At 37.9% G+C, this 17,304-nt stretch overlaps 1 protein-coding gene across 1 annotated transcript in view; it reads right to left on the reverse strand.

Annotated features, from left to right (window-relative positions):
- LAMB3 (laminin subunit beta 3) overlaps positions 1 to 13,793 on the reverse strand; it is a 66,295-nt gene extending 52,502 nt beyond the window's left edge. The window contains exons 1-6 of the mRNA XM_032218954.1: positions 13,655 to 13,793; positions 13,313 to 13,380; positions 5,949 to 6,215; positions 4,517 to 4,640; positions 2,773 to 2,825; positions 1,028 to 1,182 (exon numbers count right to left, since the gene is read on the reverse strand). Coding sequence (XP_032074845.1) covers positions 1,028 to 1,182; positions 2,773 to 2,797 — 180 coding nt within the window. The 5' untranslated portion in view covers positions 2,798 to 2,825; positions 4,517 to 4,640; positions 5,949 to 6,215; positions 13,313 to 13,380; positions 13,655 to 13,793. The remainder of the gene's footprint in view (positions 1 to 1,027; positions 1,183 to 2,772; positions 2,826 to 4,516; positions 4,641 to 5,948; positions 6,216 to 13,312; positions 13,381 to 13,654) is intronic.
- Between the last annotated feature and the right edge of the window lie 3,511 nt (positions 13,794 to 17,304).

Here is a 17,304-nt window from a genome sequence, read left to right on the forward strand (position 1 = left end):
GAGTCTGGTAGCATCTTTTCAGAATAGCAAAAATTATTTAAAAACAAGTTTTAACTTATTTCTTAGTCTAAAAACATGCTACAAGACACTCTTGATTTTTGGGAAACTATGAAAATAAAAATTAATAAAAAAAAGAAATTAGATTTCAATCAACAAGTGCAAGATGAAAAAGTTATGAAAATAGTTGACATGAAATTCATTTGTTCTCTAGTTACTGTAGCTTGTGGGAGTTGATTTAAAAGAAAACATGTAAAACATCACTGCTTATCCAAAGAAGTCACTTTTATGCAGGCTGTGTTAAGGGCAGACAAAATAACCTCTGTTAGGACACCCAAAATATAGAATTAAATTTCACTAAAGTTAGATAGGCTCCCAAATTTATTTCATTAGTGAACATAATAATTATACTTTAAAATTCTGGCTTTAAATTCAAATAGATGACTATTTACTAAGTCTGCATTACTATTACTATTAATCTTCTCATCATTCCTATCACCATCTCCTCCCACTTATGACTGTAACTTTGTTGCTTGTATACTTACGATTTATATTGATTGTTTACTAGTATGATTTGATTGCTTATTTGTACCAGATGTGGGTTGCTCCCGGTTCAGCCCGGTTCGGTGGGAAGCTCCGCCCACCTGCCTGGATGCTTATGTACATGCACAGAAGCTTCTGCACATGTGCAGAAGTAGCACGCATGCGAGCACATGAGCATGAGCAAACCAGTAGCGCCGGGATTTGCAACCCACCTCTGATTTATACCCTATGACTATCATTAAGTGTTGTACCTTATGATTTGTGACAAATTTATCTTTTCTTTTATGTACACTGACAGCATATGCACCAGAGACAAATTCCTTGTGTATCCAATCACACTTGGCCAATAAAGAATTCTATTCTATTCTATTCTATTTGTGCAATTATCAGGAATCAAACATAGTCAAGCACCTAGTCCCACAAAACCAATGCCACTAAGTTATGAAAGTCATTCCTGAATGAATAATAACATTTGGATCATACATACTTTTCCATATGGAGTACAGGAAGTTTCAGGTTGGGTAAGTCCACAGGTGGAGGATGCCTTCAAATAATGGATTCTTCCTATAAGAAGATCCTGCACAGGTGGATAGCAGGCCCCATGCAGACAGGTTCTTTGTGCAACCAGGAGGTGTGAAGAAGCTAGAAAGAAATTCAGAAATTGACTTTAACAAAGCAATCATTAAGAGAAAAGAGGAGTGAAGCACTGCCCTTTTTTGTGACAAGTGAAGCTTCTATATTGAGTAGCTTAAAAAAAGCAATGCAAAATAACATAATAGCTTTCAAGTTAAGTGACTGATTACAGAATTAAGGAACTTCTGCTTTGAATTTCACTTCTACCATAAACTAGCTATTAAATAGCCATAAGAAAGTCATTGAGACCATAATTCTCTGTGTATATCAGCCTAGAAGTAAGAACCCCGTGGAGCTTCCTACTGTTAGCCTCAACTTGCTAAGTTGTAATGTGTAGCTAATTCTATGGCTTTACCTTATAGCACTGTCATAAAGATTAGAGAAACCATATATGCTAAACAATCCAATAGTTGTAAAAGCAGTAAAGATCTGCTAAATATTATTCACCCATCCAACAAATGACTTAATTTTCTCCTATTACAGACACCAACAACATGCAATGTTATCTCATTAATTCTCAAATGCCCTTTTCAGAAAATAGTGCAAAAGACACACAGACCTAGAAAACATAAAAGAAATCATTTGAATCTGTGAACTAGAACTATTATTTAAAAATGTTCTTTATTGTGACATATTTGCTAAAAACATATGGCATGCAGACAGGTTATCCTGTCTGCATGCCACAACTCCCCTTAAGAAATATACTGGTCCCACTATATTGGATAAGGTGGTTCACTCCATGTCCTCACTCTTAAATATTGTCATCTAGTGGGAGCTAGGAAGCCAATCATTTATGTAGCTGGATCAACCATCTAAAACAGCTTCTTCCCGGTATGGGGAGGACCCCTACACTCCTTACAGTCTGGAAGGCCCTGAAGACCTGAATTTTCCCTCAGGTGCTGCACCAGGAGGGAAGGAGGGCCCCGTGATCGGATTGTTCTTCGTAGCTTGAAAGCTTTTTATTATTATTTTAATAATAATATATTTTTATTTTTCCAGTTGTTGTTAGCCAGTTATTTTATTTAACATGTGCACTCTACAAAGCTTGTGTCAGGCCCCTGCCCAAAAACAACACAATGAAATCCAACTGAATTGATATGCTTGTACCTAATGGACAAATCTTGCCAAACTAAACTTCCCTTCTAACCTACTACATATACCCTGAGAGATTCTGGGATGTGTGTGGCTATCCTGAATCTCTTCTTCTCTTCCCTCCATTCATCTCAGGACTGTAAAGTCTCTTAATTTAAGCTTCTCTTTGGAATGTACTATTTCTTCCCTGGGAAACCATGGTGCTCATGGTCAGGACACACACATGCACAAACACAAACATGCACACACACGCACACACACACATTCCTTCTCCAGATGCACATTCCATCACACCTTGAAATAATCTGTGTGTTCCGGTGTTCTCTGCATTACCCCATTATGCTCTCCACAAAAGAAAAGTTGAATATAGACTAATTATTCAGTATAAACAGATCCAAAGCAGGTCTCTTGAGGTCAACCAGTATTAATAGGAGATATTAACTATTGCCTGGATCTTCCTTATCATCCATCTAATATTTTTCACTTGCATGCATAGAAAACACTTACCTAGAAGAAGGAATATCCACATCATGATGGTATTCACAACATTCAAAAGTTACCTTAAATGGACATAAAACATATTCAATGAAAAAAGTGATAACATGGATATGGCAAATTATCAGCCCTTCTTTAGTATTGCTTGTAATGTTGTTGTATATAATTACAAACTGTCCTAAGAAGAGAAAGTATTGATGAAAGTGATTATAGGTAGATCTTAACTTGTGACTGTCCAAAGTTACAACAGATCCAAGAAAGGGGATGTACCACCTGGATTCAAAATTCTGGCAGTCATGTTTCCCCACCCCCATACTCTGGGATCAGGTGACTTGCATGTTGAGCACTTAGCAACCAGAGCAATAGAGATAAACTACCAAATCTAAACAGGGAAAAAATCAAGCATACACAATAAAACCATGATCACCACTTTCAACCCTGCTCCCCAGATCCTATATACAGTAATATGATTCATTCATTCATTAATAAACAGGTAGCTGATCATTGGTGAGGAATCCAATAGCATAAGCAGAACAACAATCTGGGAGCCCGGTAAGAAATAAAAGGGAAGATATATACATACATACATACATACATACATACATACATACATACATACATACATACATACATATATATATATATATATATATTTAATGGGAAAGATAAGCAGTGGAGATGCAATATGCTCTCTCTTGTTCATATAGAAGATGAAACATGGCTATACTGAGGCATGGTTCGCCATGAATTTTCATCAAAAGTAATACACTTAAATATCATTGGCTTAACATTGACTCTGAAAACTCTGATCAATTCTGGAATTGTTTTTTTTTTTTTTACTAACAGCACAGATGTCAAGAGAATGATAAGAATATAGCTAGGCATAAATGTCTTTAATCCATTGCATTTTTACGTAAACTTATGGTTGACTAATCCATGGTCCAGTGAAAAATCACATGCTATCTTAGATGATATTTTTATATACATCTCATACAAAACCAGTCCATAAATACACACAGTCTAGTCCATGCAGTTGCCAGGAATCAACACTGACACAAAGGCATAAAAAATAAAAATAAGAAATAGCCTTTCAGTCTTCCTAGTCAAAGAGAAAAAAACAATTCTAGAACATTATTTTCATGTGTGTCCTCTATCTCTTACCATTTTTTCTCTATTAAACTTTTGCCCATTTATTTCAAATGGGGTGGGATTCTTACAAACATAGCGCTTTCTTCAGAGTATTCATCATTTTCAAAGCATTAATCAACTGGAAAGCACTAAGCAGTAATCAAGATTTAATCTATTCTTTCCAAGAGCAAACAGTACTAAACTTCTGACTTTGAAAAATCTGATTACTCAGAGAGATTTTTTCTACCTTTGAAACACCTGGTATAAGAACAAGATCAAGCAGAACACATTGAAAATTAACTTTCTAAAGCGACCAGGAAGCTTTTTAAAACTTTAACCAGATCATGTGCTTTAATTCCTACTTTTTAGTTCTTTTAAAAAAATATCTGTTTCACTCTGGGTAATGGCATCTCCTTTATCTTTCTCAAAAGCTGAAAGTCTTTTAAGATGAAAGATTCCAAACCAATGAAACCAATGAATGTTGTTGCCAAATCCTTATAACCACCAATCAGTAGCCTTTTAGATGTTCATCAATAAACTCCCAGCTAAGATTCAGAAATACTTTACTCCCAAAGCTTGCTAGAAGGGGTTATTTACAGTTACCAACATTGTGCTATATAAAACATACCTGCTTTATACTGTCTTTTTCCTTCTCTTTTGTGAATGGGTTAACTGGAATCCGTTGCCTGTCTTCTTTAACTGTAGACTTTTACTCTCCGTTTTAAACACATCTTACCTGGTGATGTAAATTCCTGTGGGTGTAGTAATAATGATATAAGGAGTGATTCAAGAACCTTTTCAGACAGACACACCCAAGTACTGTAAAATTCATTATAGAGCCTAGACAATGAACTTGTGTTAGCTCACTGTAATGTGAAAGAAGAGATCATTGTGATTATACATTCAAGAAAACCCATTTCAATCACTTTGCAAACACTGGGAGAGCAGTTTTGATATTGTTTCATTGCATATAGCAGATAAAGCCAATAGTCAAAAGAAATATTTTCACTGAGTGAAATAGGTAAGCAAAGGAAACAGAAAGAAATGGAAAAACAGAATGTGATCTTTTCATAGAGGGATATACACAAGGAAAACAATTCATAACCTGGGCACCTTTCAGATATCCAGGAATAAAAAAAATACAGTATATATACAATACATTTATATATTAGTAGAATTCTCATTCATATGACCAGTTTTCAAACAAAAGATATGATCAAATAAAATAAAATGCAGCAATTACACTGCTACTCCATGCATATTATATAGCTTAATCTCATACATCCTTTAGGATAGGAACTAGGTATAGCTATAGATACACCAATAGCTATAAGTATAGACATAAACAATACCTCCCATACTGAAGTTTGCATATCTATGGCTTTCACAGATATCACTACTGATAAGAGAAACTACTGAAGAGATGAGCACACTATTTACAGAAATGAAGCTTTAATCAAATTGATGTCTTCCAACTGAACTTGAACTAACTTCCACATTCATTAACCACTATGGACCTTTATGGGAACTGGTCTAAACAGCAATCAAAGTAGAAGTCCACTATTTTTTAACAGCATCGAGTTGCAGAACTAATCAGCTAATGTCTATTTCAAACAGCATCAGCAATGGACACTAGTTTCGAAATGGTGAGTCCAAAGGAATAGAAATGTAGTTTGGATTCCCAGGAGTGAGGCATAGATGGCAATGCTATGAGCACCTTTTTGCTTGCCTTGTATCTCCTACTATGCTGCTGACTATAGAATTATAACTATAACTAGCTATAGTGATAAATATAATGAGGACCCAGATAATTTGGGGCAATATGCTGACTCTATAAAACCTCTCAGAGAGGACTGTAAAGCACTGTGAAGCAGTATATATGTCTAAGTGCTATTGCTATAACAATTGGATTCACACTACATGCTAAGAGTCCTAATATGATTTGTTTGATTTTTTATTTATTATGTTGCATGAATCCTTGGTTAAAGAAACAATGGTTAGTACAGATGAACCAGCTACACCTTTATTAATATTGCAATTCTTAAAATGAAGATATATACCTTAGTTGCTTGGAGGGAAATCACAAAATCAGTTTGTGTCCTTAGGCGTATAAAATCTGAAGGATTATCTGGGGATTTTCTCCATTCTTGGGTGTGTCAAGAATGCTTGATAAATGGGTAGAGATCCTGGGTGTGCCTGCTTTTGTACTGCTTGCTCACACTCCAATTACTCATGCTTTGATGCCAACTTTTTCTCTGTGGAATCTTGACTCAACAAATCACCTTGCAGGCAACAGCTCTCAGCATGCCGAAAGAAGATTAACAAAACTAGCAAAAAACAAAATAATGAGGACATCTAAAAAAAGCATTACGCTAAAAAATAATTCCATAAAGAAATAAATCCAAATAGTATAGTCAAATACCAGTAGCAAATAAATTTTCCTTTCTTCCTTCTAAATTGCCATACAGGATACAGAATTATAGGAAGGAAAAAGCAACTAAACAGATTATTTAGAATAGAATAGAATTCTTTGTGGCCAAGTGTGATTGGACACTCAAAGAATTTGTCTTTGGTGCATATGCTCTCAGTGTACATAAAGAAAAATAAAATAGAATACATTCATCAAGAATCAAGATACAATGTCATAAGGAATCAAATTATACTAGGAAACAAATAAAACAATATAAATTGTTTAAAGATATGGTTATAGTTATATGTGGGAAGAGATATGTACTAGGAAAGAAGAGAAGAATAATAGTAATACAGTCTTAGGTAATATGACAGAGTTGTGGGAATTAGTTGTTTAGCAGAGTGATGGCATTCAGGAAAAAAATATCCTTGAGTCTGTTTGTTCTGGTGTGCAGTGCCCTATAGCATCGTTTTGAGGGTAGAAGTTGAAACACTTTATGTCCAGGATGTGAGGGGTCTGTAATTATTTTCACAGCCCTCTTTTTGACTCATGCAATATACAGGTAATATACCTGTGATTGATCACTGAACATCTCTCATTCAGTCTACCATCTCATTATCTATCATTGTCTATCATTACCTTGAGCCCACTTGAGCTAAAGTGTTATAGTGTCCAGCTAGCAAATAAGAACTGGTGAGAATTGTAATACTACAATCCACCTTAATAGCACTGAGGTTCAGGGCTACATGCAACAGACAAAAGCCTTAAATTGCCATTTTTAATGTACTAGAAGGATTATTAATTGAATGAATACCTATAATATTAACTGTACAAAGTTAATTATTTTTATTTATAACAAAATATAACAGAATAACGCCATTGGAAGGGACTTTGGAGGTATTCTAATCCAACGCTCTGATCAAGCAGGAGACCCTGCTTCAGAGAAATGAGTGTCCAATCTCTTCTTTAAAACCTCCAGTGTTACAACACCACAACTTCCGAAAGCAAGCTGTTCTAGTTGACTTCTTTCCTTGATTAGTTTCTACCCATTGCCTCTTGTTTTGTCTTCTGATGCTTAGCAAAATAGGTTGAGCCTTCTCTTCTTTGTGACAGCCCCTCAAATATTAGAAGACTGCTATCAGCCCCTAGTCTCTCTTTTCACTAGACTAGAAATACCCAACTTCTGCAACCATTCTTCTGTTTTAGTCTTCAGCCTCCTAATCGGTTTTGTTGCTCTTCTCTGCACTTTTTCCAGAGTCTTAACATCTTTTTTAAATTGTGGCAGCAAAAATCGGATGCAGTATCCAAGTGGGGTCTTACCAAGGTATTATAAAATGGTACTAACAGTTAACATGATCTTGATTCTATTCCAGATGTGGGTTGCTGCCTGTTTGGCCTGGTTCGGCCAAACCGGTAGTGGCCCACTGCAGCTGAGAGTGAACCTGTATGGTGGATCTTTTGGCCTGCCCACCCACCGGCCCACCCACCCACTCATGCTCTAAACCTGTTTTTATGGCAAACAGGCAAATTGTGCACGCGCCTGCACGGGCCCCAACAATCAGCTGGTTGTCACAGGGGCAGTGGATTGTACACACATGCAGGTATGAATGGAACACATGTGCGCATGATCAGCGAACCGGTAGTGATGGTAAGTGCAACGCACCACTGTTCTATTCCTCTGTTAATGAATCCTAGGATTCATTGGCCATTGGCTTTTTTGGTGGTGGCTGCACACTGCTGGCTCTGTGTGATGATTATCCATTAGGACTCCAAGAACATCTTGCAGTTACTGCTATTGAGACAGGTTCCACCTATTTTATACCTGTGAATTTAGTTTTTCTTATCTAAGTGTAAAACCTTACTTTTCTCACCATTGAATCTCATTTTTTAGGTAGGATCCACTAGTCAAATCTGTCAAGATCCATCTGAATCTTGAGCCTATCTTCTGGGGTGGTGGCTATTCCTGCCAGCTTGGTGTCATCTGCAAATTTGATGTTCTTTTTCTATACCCTCATCTAAATTGTTTGTGTACTGGGCCTAAAACAAAAGCTTGAGGAATCCCACTGCTTACTTCCCTCCATATAGATGGAGGGATTAAGGATTATACATTAAGTGTGGTTTGTTATCCAATTATGAATCCATCTAATGGTGATGCCGTCTATCATACATTTTTCCAACTTACTAAGTAGATTGTGATATACTTTGTCAAATTCCGTATTGAAATCCAAGTATACTATGTCTGCAGCATTTTGCTGGTCCACTAATTGAGTCACTTTGACAAAGAATAAAATAAAATTTGTTTGGCATCTGTTTTTGACAAACCCATGTTGGTTGATGGTTATAACTTTGCTGACTTCTAGGTATTTACAGATCTATTGTTTGGTTATCTTTTCCAGGATATTCCCAGAAATTGATGTCAGGCTGATTGGTGTGTAGTTACCTGGATCCTCCCGCCCTCCACTTTTTTTTTAAGATTAGGACCACATCAGCTCTTTTCCTGGCCTCTGGTAGTTCTCCAGTACTCCAGGATCTTTGAAATATATGGTTCAATGATTCCGAGAACACATCTGCCAGTTCCTTCAGAACTCTGGGATATAATCCCTCTGGTCCTTGTTTAAATTTAAATTATATGAAATTAATTAAATTAAACTTGATTTAAATTAAATGTTATTAAATTTGTAAATTTAATTTGTTCTGGCCCCAATCAAGTGTTTGTTGTTCTTCTGGTCTATTGCTGGTAACATTGCAGACCATTTAAAGGCCTACTCTGCTAACAATTCCAAAATATATCTCTGCTCTATTTGAATAAGGGGGAGGGGAAGCACAGTTCTTACTTGTCCTAGTAACAGCAGAACCAAGTAATCCTTGGGACCAAAAAGGCAAGAAAGATGACGGGGAAAATGTATATAATTTGTAAAGACAAGGATTCGATTTGATGGGTAGATTAAAATGCCAAATCCAGTCTATAATAATAAAGCCCTATAGTCTCCCGGAATGGGAATCATGAGCTTGAAAGAGTTTGCACCAAATGCTTCTAAAGTGGAGGTAGACCTCTTGGAATAATACATGGATTGATCATTCTGGGATGTCCAAAAATGGAAAAGCTGATTACAATGTGTTCCTGCATGATGGGAAATGAATTGAAGACTAATTGGAAAGACCATGCCAAAGCAGAGCTCTGATTTAATTTACACGGGGATTCCCAATATCCTTTCAACTTGATTCATCACTGATGGTTCCCAGATTGTTTTGTTTTATTTGCAGAGTTTCAAATCTGCTGTCAATTTCATATCCAAGAAGTTCAAACAGTTACTGTGAAGATGGTCTTGAAAAGAATACACAAGCCATCTCCATGCTCTGCTGTTCTTGAATTGATTGGGAACCGGGCAGATGGACAGAAGGGTTTTGTTTGTTTTTGTTAAGTTTAATGGTGGAATAATGAAAAGCTGAGAGGGCCCTTGGCAACATCCTTTTGCCTTCAAATACCTACAAAATTTGAAATTCAGGGCAGACTAAAGAAGGTTTTCTGGCTCCTGCTACTCTTCCACCCAGAATATGAACCAAAATATGTGTTCTGTCTCTCTTTATCTCTTTTAACTGCTTTTATTATAATACCAGAAGAATTCTGATGATATTTAGAAACTGAATGAAAGTTCCAAAGTTGAGAAAAGGATACATACAAGTCTACAGGCTTTAACTGAAACTTAATCATAGAATATCTACAACAACTTCCTTGATTTGTGAAAGGGTGTTGACTTGAAACATATTGAAAAAACTGTAATAGCAATCGGTTCTTTGTATAGTAAATTTCCTTTAAAATGTGCTTGCATCTGATGTCAGAACACAAAGAAAAAGCCATTGCCACCTCACAGTGCATATTTCATCATTGGTGAATTATCAGTTTGTATTGGATGCTTCTGTTCCAAAAGTATTTTTGCTTGTAAGCTAGCCCCAATGCAAAATTCAGGACAAAAATTGCAATATACATTCTGATCGACTCTTTTGCACTGTCACATTATCCATTGTAGTTCCCTTAGCACTTCTAGCATGCAACATTGCTGTGCATTCTTAGCTTCCTAATATCATTTTTGCTGTTGTATCTTATCTGTGTTGAAAAAATATAATCCTCTTTCCCAGACAGCTGACCTCAGTCTGGCCTATTGCAGGTCAGACGACCAAGGTGTAGAAATATGAGTCTACTCATGAGGGTTATTACTGCCTTGCTTAAGTCAGACTAGAAAGGAGGAGCATTCTGAGCTCATCACTATGGTGCCTTTTTTTTTAACTTAGCAAACAGAACTGTTTCCTGTTTGGAATTATTGACTAATATTCAGTTTGACAGCTGCACGTAGCTATTTGAATCCAAGCATCTTCTGCTTAGACAGCATTTCTTTTAATGAAAAAGAATGCTCAAATATAAAAATGATCCAAGGTTGGACAATAGAAAGGAAATACAGCTCTGAAAAGAATGTGTGAAAATATATTTGCAGTTTCTTTCATAATGCAAAATAGAGTTCAAGAGCTGCAAAGAAACTATATGTTCCAGAACTATATGTTCAAGTCCATTATTATTATTATTATGTTGCACCTTCACGTTAGTGCTGATTCGTAGAGATGCCCTGCACAGTTGCCTACAATTTTCTTTGAAGGTTTTGCAGAAGGTTTGTCATTGCTAACTTTCTAAGGCAGAGGGGGAGAGGGAGGGAGGGAGGGGGAGGGAGGGAGGGAGGGAGAGAGAGAGAGAGAGAGAGAGACAGAGACAGAGACAGAGACAGAGACACACTAGCCCAGTCACCCAGCTGGGTTTGTGCTAAAGTGGAACTAAAATTCACAGTCTCACTTTAGTCACTAAGGCTGGCCCTCTGATTCAGTCTATAAGGTTTTTTTAAAAAAAAATATGTAGACAAGACTTTAAAGTTAAACAGTACAACGTTTCCATGATAGGTAATGTACTTAGGCCTACTGAACTATAAGCAGTAAGCATTGACTAGCTCTGTCTGTCAATGAGAGGAATACCTTCCATCATTTACAATTGTAAGATATGATCCTAGATTTTGCAGAAAAGAAAAATGGAGAGGGAAAGACGTCTCTTCCTCACCCCACTCCAAAATTTGCAGGTATATCTGGAATTTTTAACATTAGAAAATTGAACTGATTCTAACTGTTCTAGATCAGATCTTTTTTCATAGAATTTGCCCTATGGGGCTCAGAAATGGTAAATGCTAACTGACACCCAGCTAAAGTTAAAATAATTGATTGTTTGATGTAGATAGCACACATTGATCAAAACAGTGTCAAGGCTTATATGATCTCCGCTCAGACAAGTAGCAGAATCAAGCACTGTCTTACATAGTGATAGCAAGCTACATTTTCTTCGTTCTCCTACCTTCTAGTTTTGTGGTGCTGGTAAAGTTCCACATCCATGAATTCCACATTTGGCATGTCAGTTCAGGGACTGACATGACCTTATCACTTCTTCCTTGCCAGAAAGAATAATAGAGGGCTTCTTATGAGTCCTACAACTCCTAAAAGTATAGAATCCTGATATAAAAGGAGCATTATATGAGTTGGACAAAGTCTGATATCTCCTTTTTTTGTATCTCATAGATCAGTGATGGCGAACCTATGGCACGCGTGCCACAGGTGGCACACGGAGCCATTTGTCAGGGCAGCTGAGTTTACCCTTTTTTAAAGCCATTTTTCGCCCTCCCCAGGCTCCAGAGGCTTTATAGGAGCCTGGAGAGGGCGAAAAGAGCCTCCCACGCCCCAGGCCCCCTGGAGGCTGTCCAGAGGCTTCATGAGGTTCTCTGAAGCCTCCAGAGCACACAAAATCAGCCCTATGGCCAAATCAGAAGTTCGGGAATGGACTTCTGGTTTGCTCGGAGGGTCACTGAAGGTCCCTGAAGCCTTCGGAGAGCTTAAAACGACCCTCTGAGTAAACCGTAAGACACTTCTGGTTTGCTTGGAGGGTTGTTTTGACTGCTCCAGAGGCTTCAGAGGCCTCCTGAAGATCCCTGAAGCCTCCGGAAGGCTTTTGGGGAGTGGGGAAGGCTGTTTTCGCCCTCCCCAGGATTTATAGGAGAGCAAAAAAAGCATGTAAAAAATGGGGGAAGTGCCTGTAGTGTGTGCATGCACACTGCGGGTCGCACATTGCATTATGGGTGTGGCATACCTGCACACGACCCCCCTGCACTCCCCCCACTTATGGCACGTGAGCCAAAAAAGGTTCGCCATCGCTGTCATAGATCTTTTGACTGCATATTTTTTTGCTGTATTGCATGACATGTTGATGCCCTCTTCCAAAAATGAAAAGCAAAGTGTTAATGCAAGAAATAGTACTGGGCTTAAACCAAAAAAGGAACTGTTCTTCCTAATGCTTGAAGATCCCCTCCTAAATCTGTTGAGAGGAGCCCAATAGTTTCCTTCTTTGTTGTTTCACAAATTTTGAGAATCGAACTCTGCTGAACTTCAACAGATAGATTGTACAGTAACTTCATTAACCTCTGCTTACATTTCTGCTATGAACTACAAAGGGAACAATGGAAATGGAAAAGCAGCCAGCATCTAATAGGATCTTCTTGAATTGGTGCATTCCAGATATAAAACCTACAATCACTATCACTCATAGTTAGAGATGGTTGATGGCAGTGGTGAGTTATGACCGATATGCCCCAATACGGGCTTACCGGTGCCTGCCAGGAGCACCAAGTACCATTCTGGTATGGTGCTCTGGAGGGCCCACCCGCCTACCCACCATCCTTACCTGTATATGAGCTTTTGGGGGCTTCCGCACAGATACACGGAGCATACAGTGCCTGCGCAATGCTTTGGCTGAGCAGCTGGAGCATTGCAGAGGCGTTGCAGAGTGTCACAGATTGTAAGTATGCATGCTCGTGATGTGCATGTGATGCACATATTCATGTGGTGGATGCCGGGCCCCTTTGTACCGTACCGTTGCAACAGGACCCACAACCGACCACTGGTTGATGGGAAGAAACTGAAATCAAAAGATACCTTCATGGCATCAGCTTGAGGAAGTTTGGTCTACCCACTCTCTTGCCTGCTTCTCTGCTGAAATTTACCTGTAAGAGGATGAGAGGGAAAAACTCACTGATACTTCAGCACAAAATGAATAAAGGGAATTTTCTAATTTGGGGAACAAATACTTAAATATTGAATTCTGTCAAAGTACATTTTTTGATATTTACAGTTCTGTCCTATGCCAAGGTTATGTTTGTTTAAAACTACTCAATTGCAGTATGTTTTGATTCCTCTTCCTCCAGTACTTTCTCTCTAGCCACTTCTAGATTCATTGTCAACCCACACAGGGAATGGGGTAGGCTCATGTGTACCAACCTCCACATATTGATAAAGTTTTCAAGTGAGCACCATCATCTTTATCCACATTGCCTCTTAGCTAAAGATATGAAGCCTAGAAGAAAATGGGAAAAATTAAGTGAAACCATGTTTTTCCCCATTCTCCATTCATGGGTTCTTTTTAAAGGTGTCAGATATCCAGGAATTTTTGAAGAATGAATGTAGCAATTGGGGTCAGGGAGATGGGGGAAAGAAATTAATATCCTTCCTTTCACAATGTTTCCCACTATTTTTCCAGTCTTTTGTTCATCCAGTGGTGGCTTCTAATATCAAGAGGATGGCATAATTTCCCTCTCACTCAAAACTTTCTTTAAATTCCTCAAACTACACTCATTAAAACATTTCTCACCACCACTAGATTCAGAGAGCTACCAACCAGCCCCAAAGGCTGTGAATCTCAGTATGGTTTATTGACATTGCAATACCTGGTGATGCACAAATTGAAGATAAACAGCAAGAAAAAAAATCACAAAATACCAAGCCTTGCAAATTGAAGTTGAGCGACTGTGGAAAAAGAAATCATGTATTGTCCCAATTGGAATTGGAGCCCTTGGAGCAATACCTAAAGGGCTACCTCACTATTTGAAAATTCTAAATTTACCTGACTTGAAAATTCTGACTCTACAAAAAACCACCCTACTTGGAACAACCTACATCCTCCGACGTTACCTTAACAGTTCCTAGGTCCTTGGTTAGGACTCGAGCTGTTGAGCTACCAACCAGCCCCAAAGGCTGTGAATCTCACCAAAGATTAACCACACAACAACAATAATCACAATCATAATCATAATCATCACATGTCATTGTTGTTTCCCAATTTCCTCCCAATTGCACTAAGAGCTAGCATTTCCTGGATCAGGATTCTGCCGCCTTTATTATGTAATCTCAAATCCATGCCAACAATCATCAGACCATTTACTTCTAAAAACCAAAGTCCGCATGCTGATGGCCTTTGCCCGTACTGAAACCATGTGGAACCAGGCGATGTGGCAATGGTCTCTTCTGCCTTGTCAGTACAAGGGTAAAAATAACACTGTGCAATATTTGGGAAGCATTGCTGTCTGTCTGGCAGAAAGCAAGGCTGCTCTGCATAGCTAATGCTAATTCTGGTAACATTGGGAAGAGTAGCATCAATTACTTTTGAAACTCCAATATAGAAGTATTTTGAACCTTAGCAGCAGAAAAGATTGCAATTGGTTTTTTTAAAAAAAAATCTCAAATACATGCCAATTTCCATTTAAATTAAATTAAAAGCAATTTTATTCATTTTGTTTCAAAGAAATAGCTGCACAACTATATATGGATCAGATATATAGCAGATACCATTCTTCGCTTGAACCTATACATACATTCAGATTTGCAAGGGAGTCCAATTTCTGCAAGGGAAATTTTATACTAAAGTCGTGTTTAAGTAATCTAATTAATATGCATTCCATGAGATGAACAATGAAAAAAATAGGAAGCAACAAGGCCAACATGGTGGTTCTAATTATGATGAACTAGGAGAACAGTTTTTAGGATGATCCATAAACTGAGATTTCCTTTAATCATTTTTTCTGTTCATTTTCATTGCTTGAACTGTACTTGACCAGAACTTTGAATTGCAAAGTACCATATGTAGTATTACAGTATACCTTGATATTGGTCAAAACTGGATTTTCACCATATAAAACCATTATAACTGAAACATCATTTTCTTAGAAATTTTAGAAATCATGTTGGGATCAGTCAGATGTTGACATTGCATCTTTCCCATGTATTTGTGTAAAGCTATTAGCCTTCTGGGCCCAAAGAAAGTCTGACTTGGATAAATGCTGCAGCAATTTTTGTCTTGCTCAAACAATTGTTAAATCACCTGACTCCTAGTGGTCAAAAACTTTGCATAGTCCTGACATCAGATGGAGTAGCATCTTATCCACCCAAATGCTTAAGTAAAGTCCAACATTTTACTTTATACAGGTTTTCATTCACAAATTATCCCATATATTTATTGCTATCATTCTGCACTACCATCCTTGATGTCTTCTTTTAATTGTTTGCAGATATATTTGTCATTTTCATTTTTAAAAAATCCATTCCAATATATTTTTCCAATGTGTGTTTTTTTTTGCAATATACAAAAGTATATTTCCTAAAGCTAAAAAACAATAGTCATGCTAAGGACTGATATTTCTAGTGTAAGTATAGGCCACTGTTCTGACCCCCAGCCTGTGAATAAACCAGAATGCAGGTTTGGCTGTTTGCCACTATTCAATTACTGAGATAATGAATCCTTTGGCTGAGGGCCCAGCCAACTCACATTCAATAGAGTAGCTCTGCAGAAAACCAAACAGTTCAAACGAAGTAACGCAGATAGTCCAAATGAACAGACACAGCTAGAATACATAGATTTTCTTAACTACTAATTCGAATGGTTGTTTCCTGCAAATGTCCCCTCCCAATGCCTCACCTATAATCTCTCTTGGAAGGGGACAATCAACAACCACCTGTGCTTAATCATCTTCTGTGAGTCTGCCTATGGAGTTACTACTTCCATTTCTCAGCCCTTCTCAATCTAGCATCGAGGACAAACTGCCTTTGATCCTCCCCACTGCTCTTGCCTCAGGTGCCTCCTGGTGGCCAACCTCTGGTCCCTGCTCTGAGTCTGAACCCTGCCCAGGGTCCTCCACATCATCCAGGACAGACTCATATGGTTCCTCGCTATCCGAGTCCATCAGCAGCTCAACCAGATCCTGCTGGGCCACAACAGGCCACCAATTGTTTTCTTGCAAAAAATCATGGTATCATCCTCCCAGCATATTTGCCGGCTGAAACAGTACTTCTACATGTCTTTTCCTGCTACACATCAAAAATAGTGTTTTCAGCCTTGTATTGATCAGGAGGTGCTGTCCAGTTCATCTCTTTGCATTGACTATTTTAGTTTAGTCTCTGTGTAACTTATCTCTGAAACTTTTTTTTAAAAAATCCTTTACAACAAAAGTGAACTTCCCTTTTTTAACCAGGTACCCTGGTTACCACTTGGGCTACACAGGAAATCTTGCAGAACTGTGGAAAAAAAAGTAACAGGTGCTTGCTTTCCTGGTGGAGATGGTAGGAAGTAGGTGGATTGACTAATCAAGGTCTATGATAAGTATGTCACAAAAGTGGGAAAAAGTTGAAATCTGGAAAGAGATTTCTTAAGCCAACCTCATTTCTAGTCAATTTAAGAATATGAGCCAAACAAACTGCTGGCAATCCAAAGCACCAAATTTAAGACTGGAAAAACTGAGAATTCCCAAAATTGATCCCTCCATCTGTATAGTTTGCCTGCACCTTCCCTGCAGCTCTGCATAAGCTAGATTTCCCCAAGTTGGATTTCAATTTATTGACTTAGCCACTGGCTATTCTTTGAATACTTAGGTTGGCTTCGGCATTAACTATTTCCTGGATACTTCACTATAAGAATTCTATGTTGTGGATAACAGCTGAGTAGCATGATACAATGACAGGTGCAGATATGTCTTGCTCTCTTGCTGATGTCCCTTTATGATTGCTGACAACTTAATCAGGATTAGTCACCAGTACTATGCTTCAGTTCGCAGAATATTTACAAACAATAAAGTTCAATAAGAAACTCAGCTGGGTCATAA

The sequence above is a fragment of the Thamnophis elegans genome, chromosome 5 (genome assembly GCF_009769535.1).
Source record: "Thamnophis elegans isolate rThaEle1 chromosome 5, rThaEle1.pri, whole genome shotgun sequence".
Classification (NCBI taxonomy): Eukaryota; Metazoa; Chordata; class Lepidosauria; order Squamata; family Colubridae; genus Thamnophis; species Thamnophis elegans.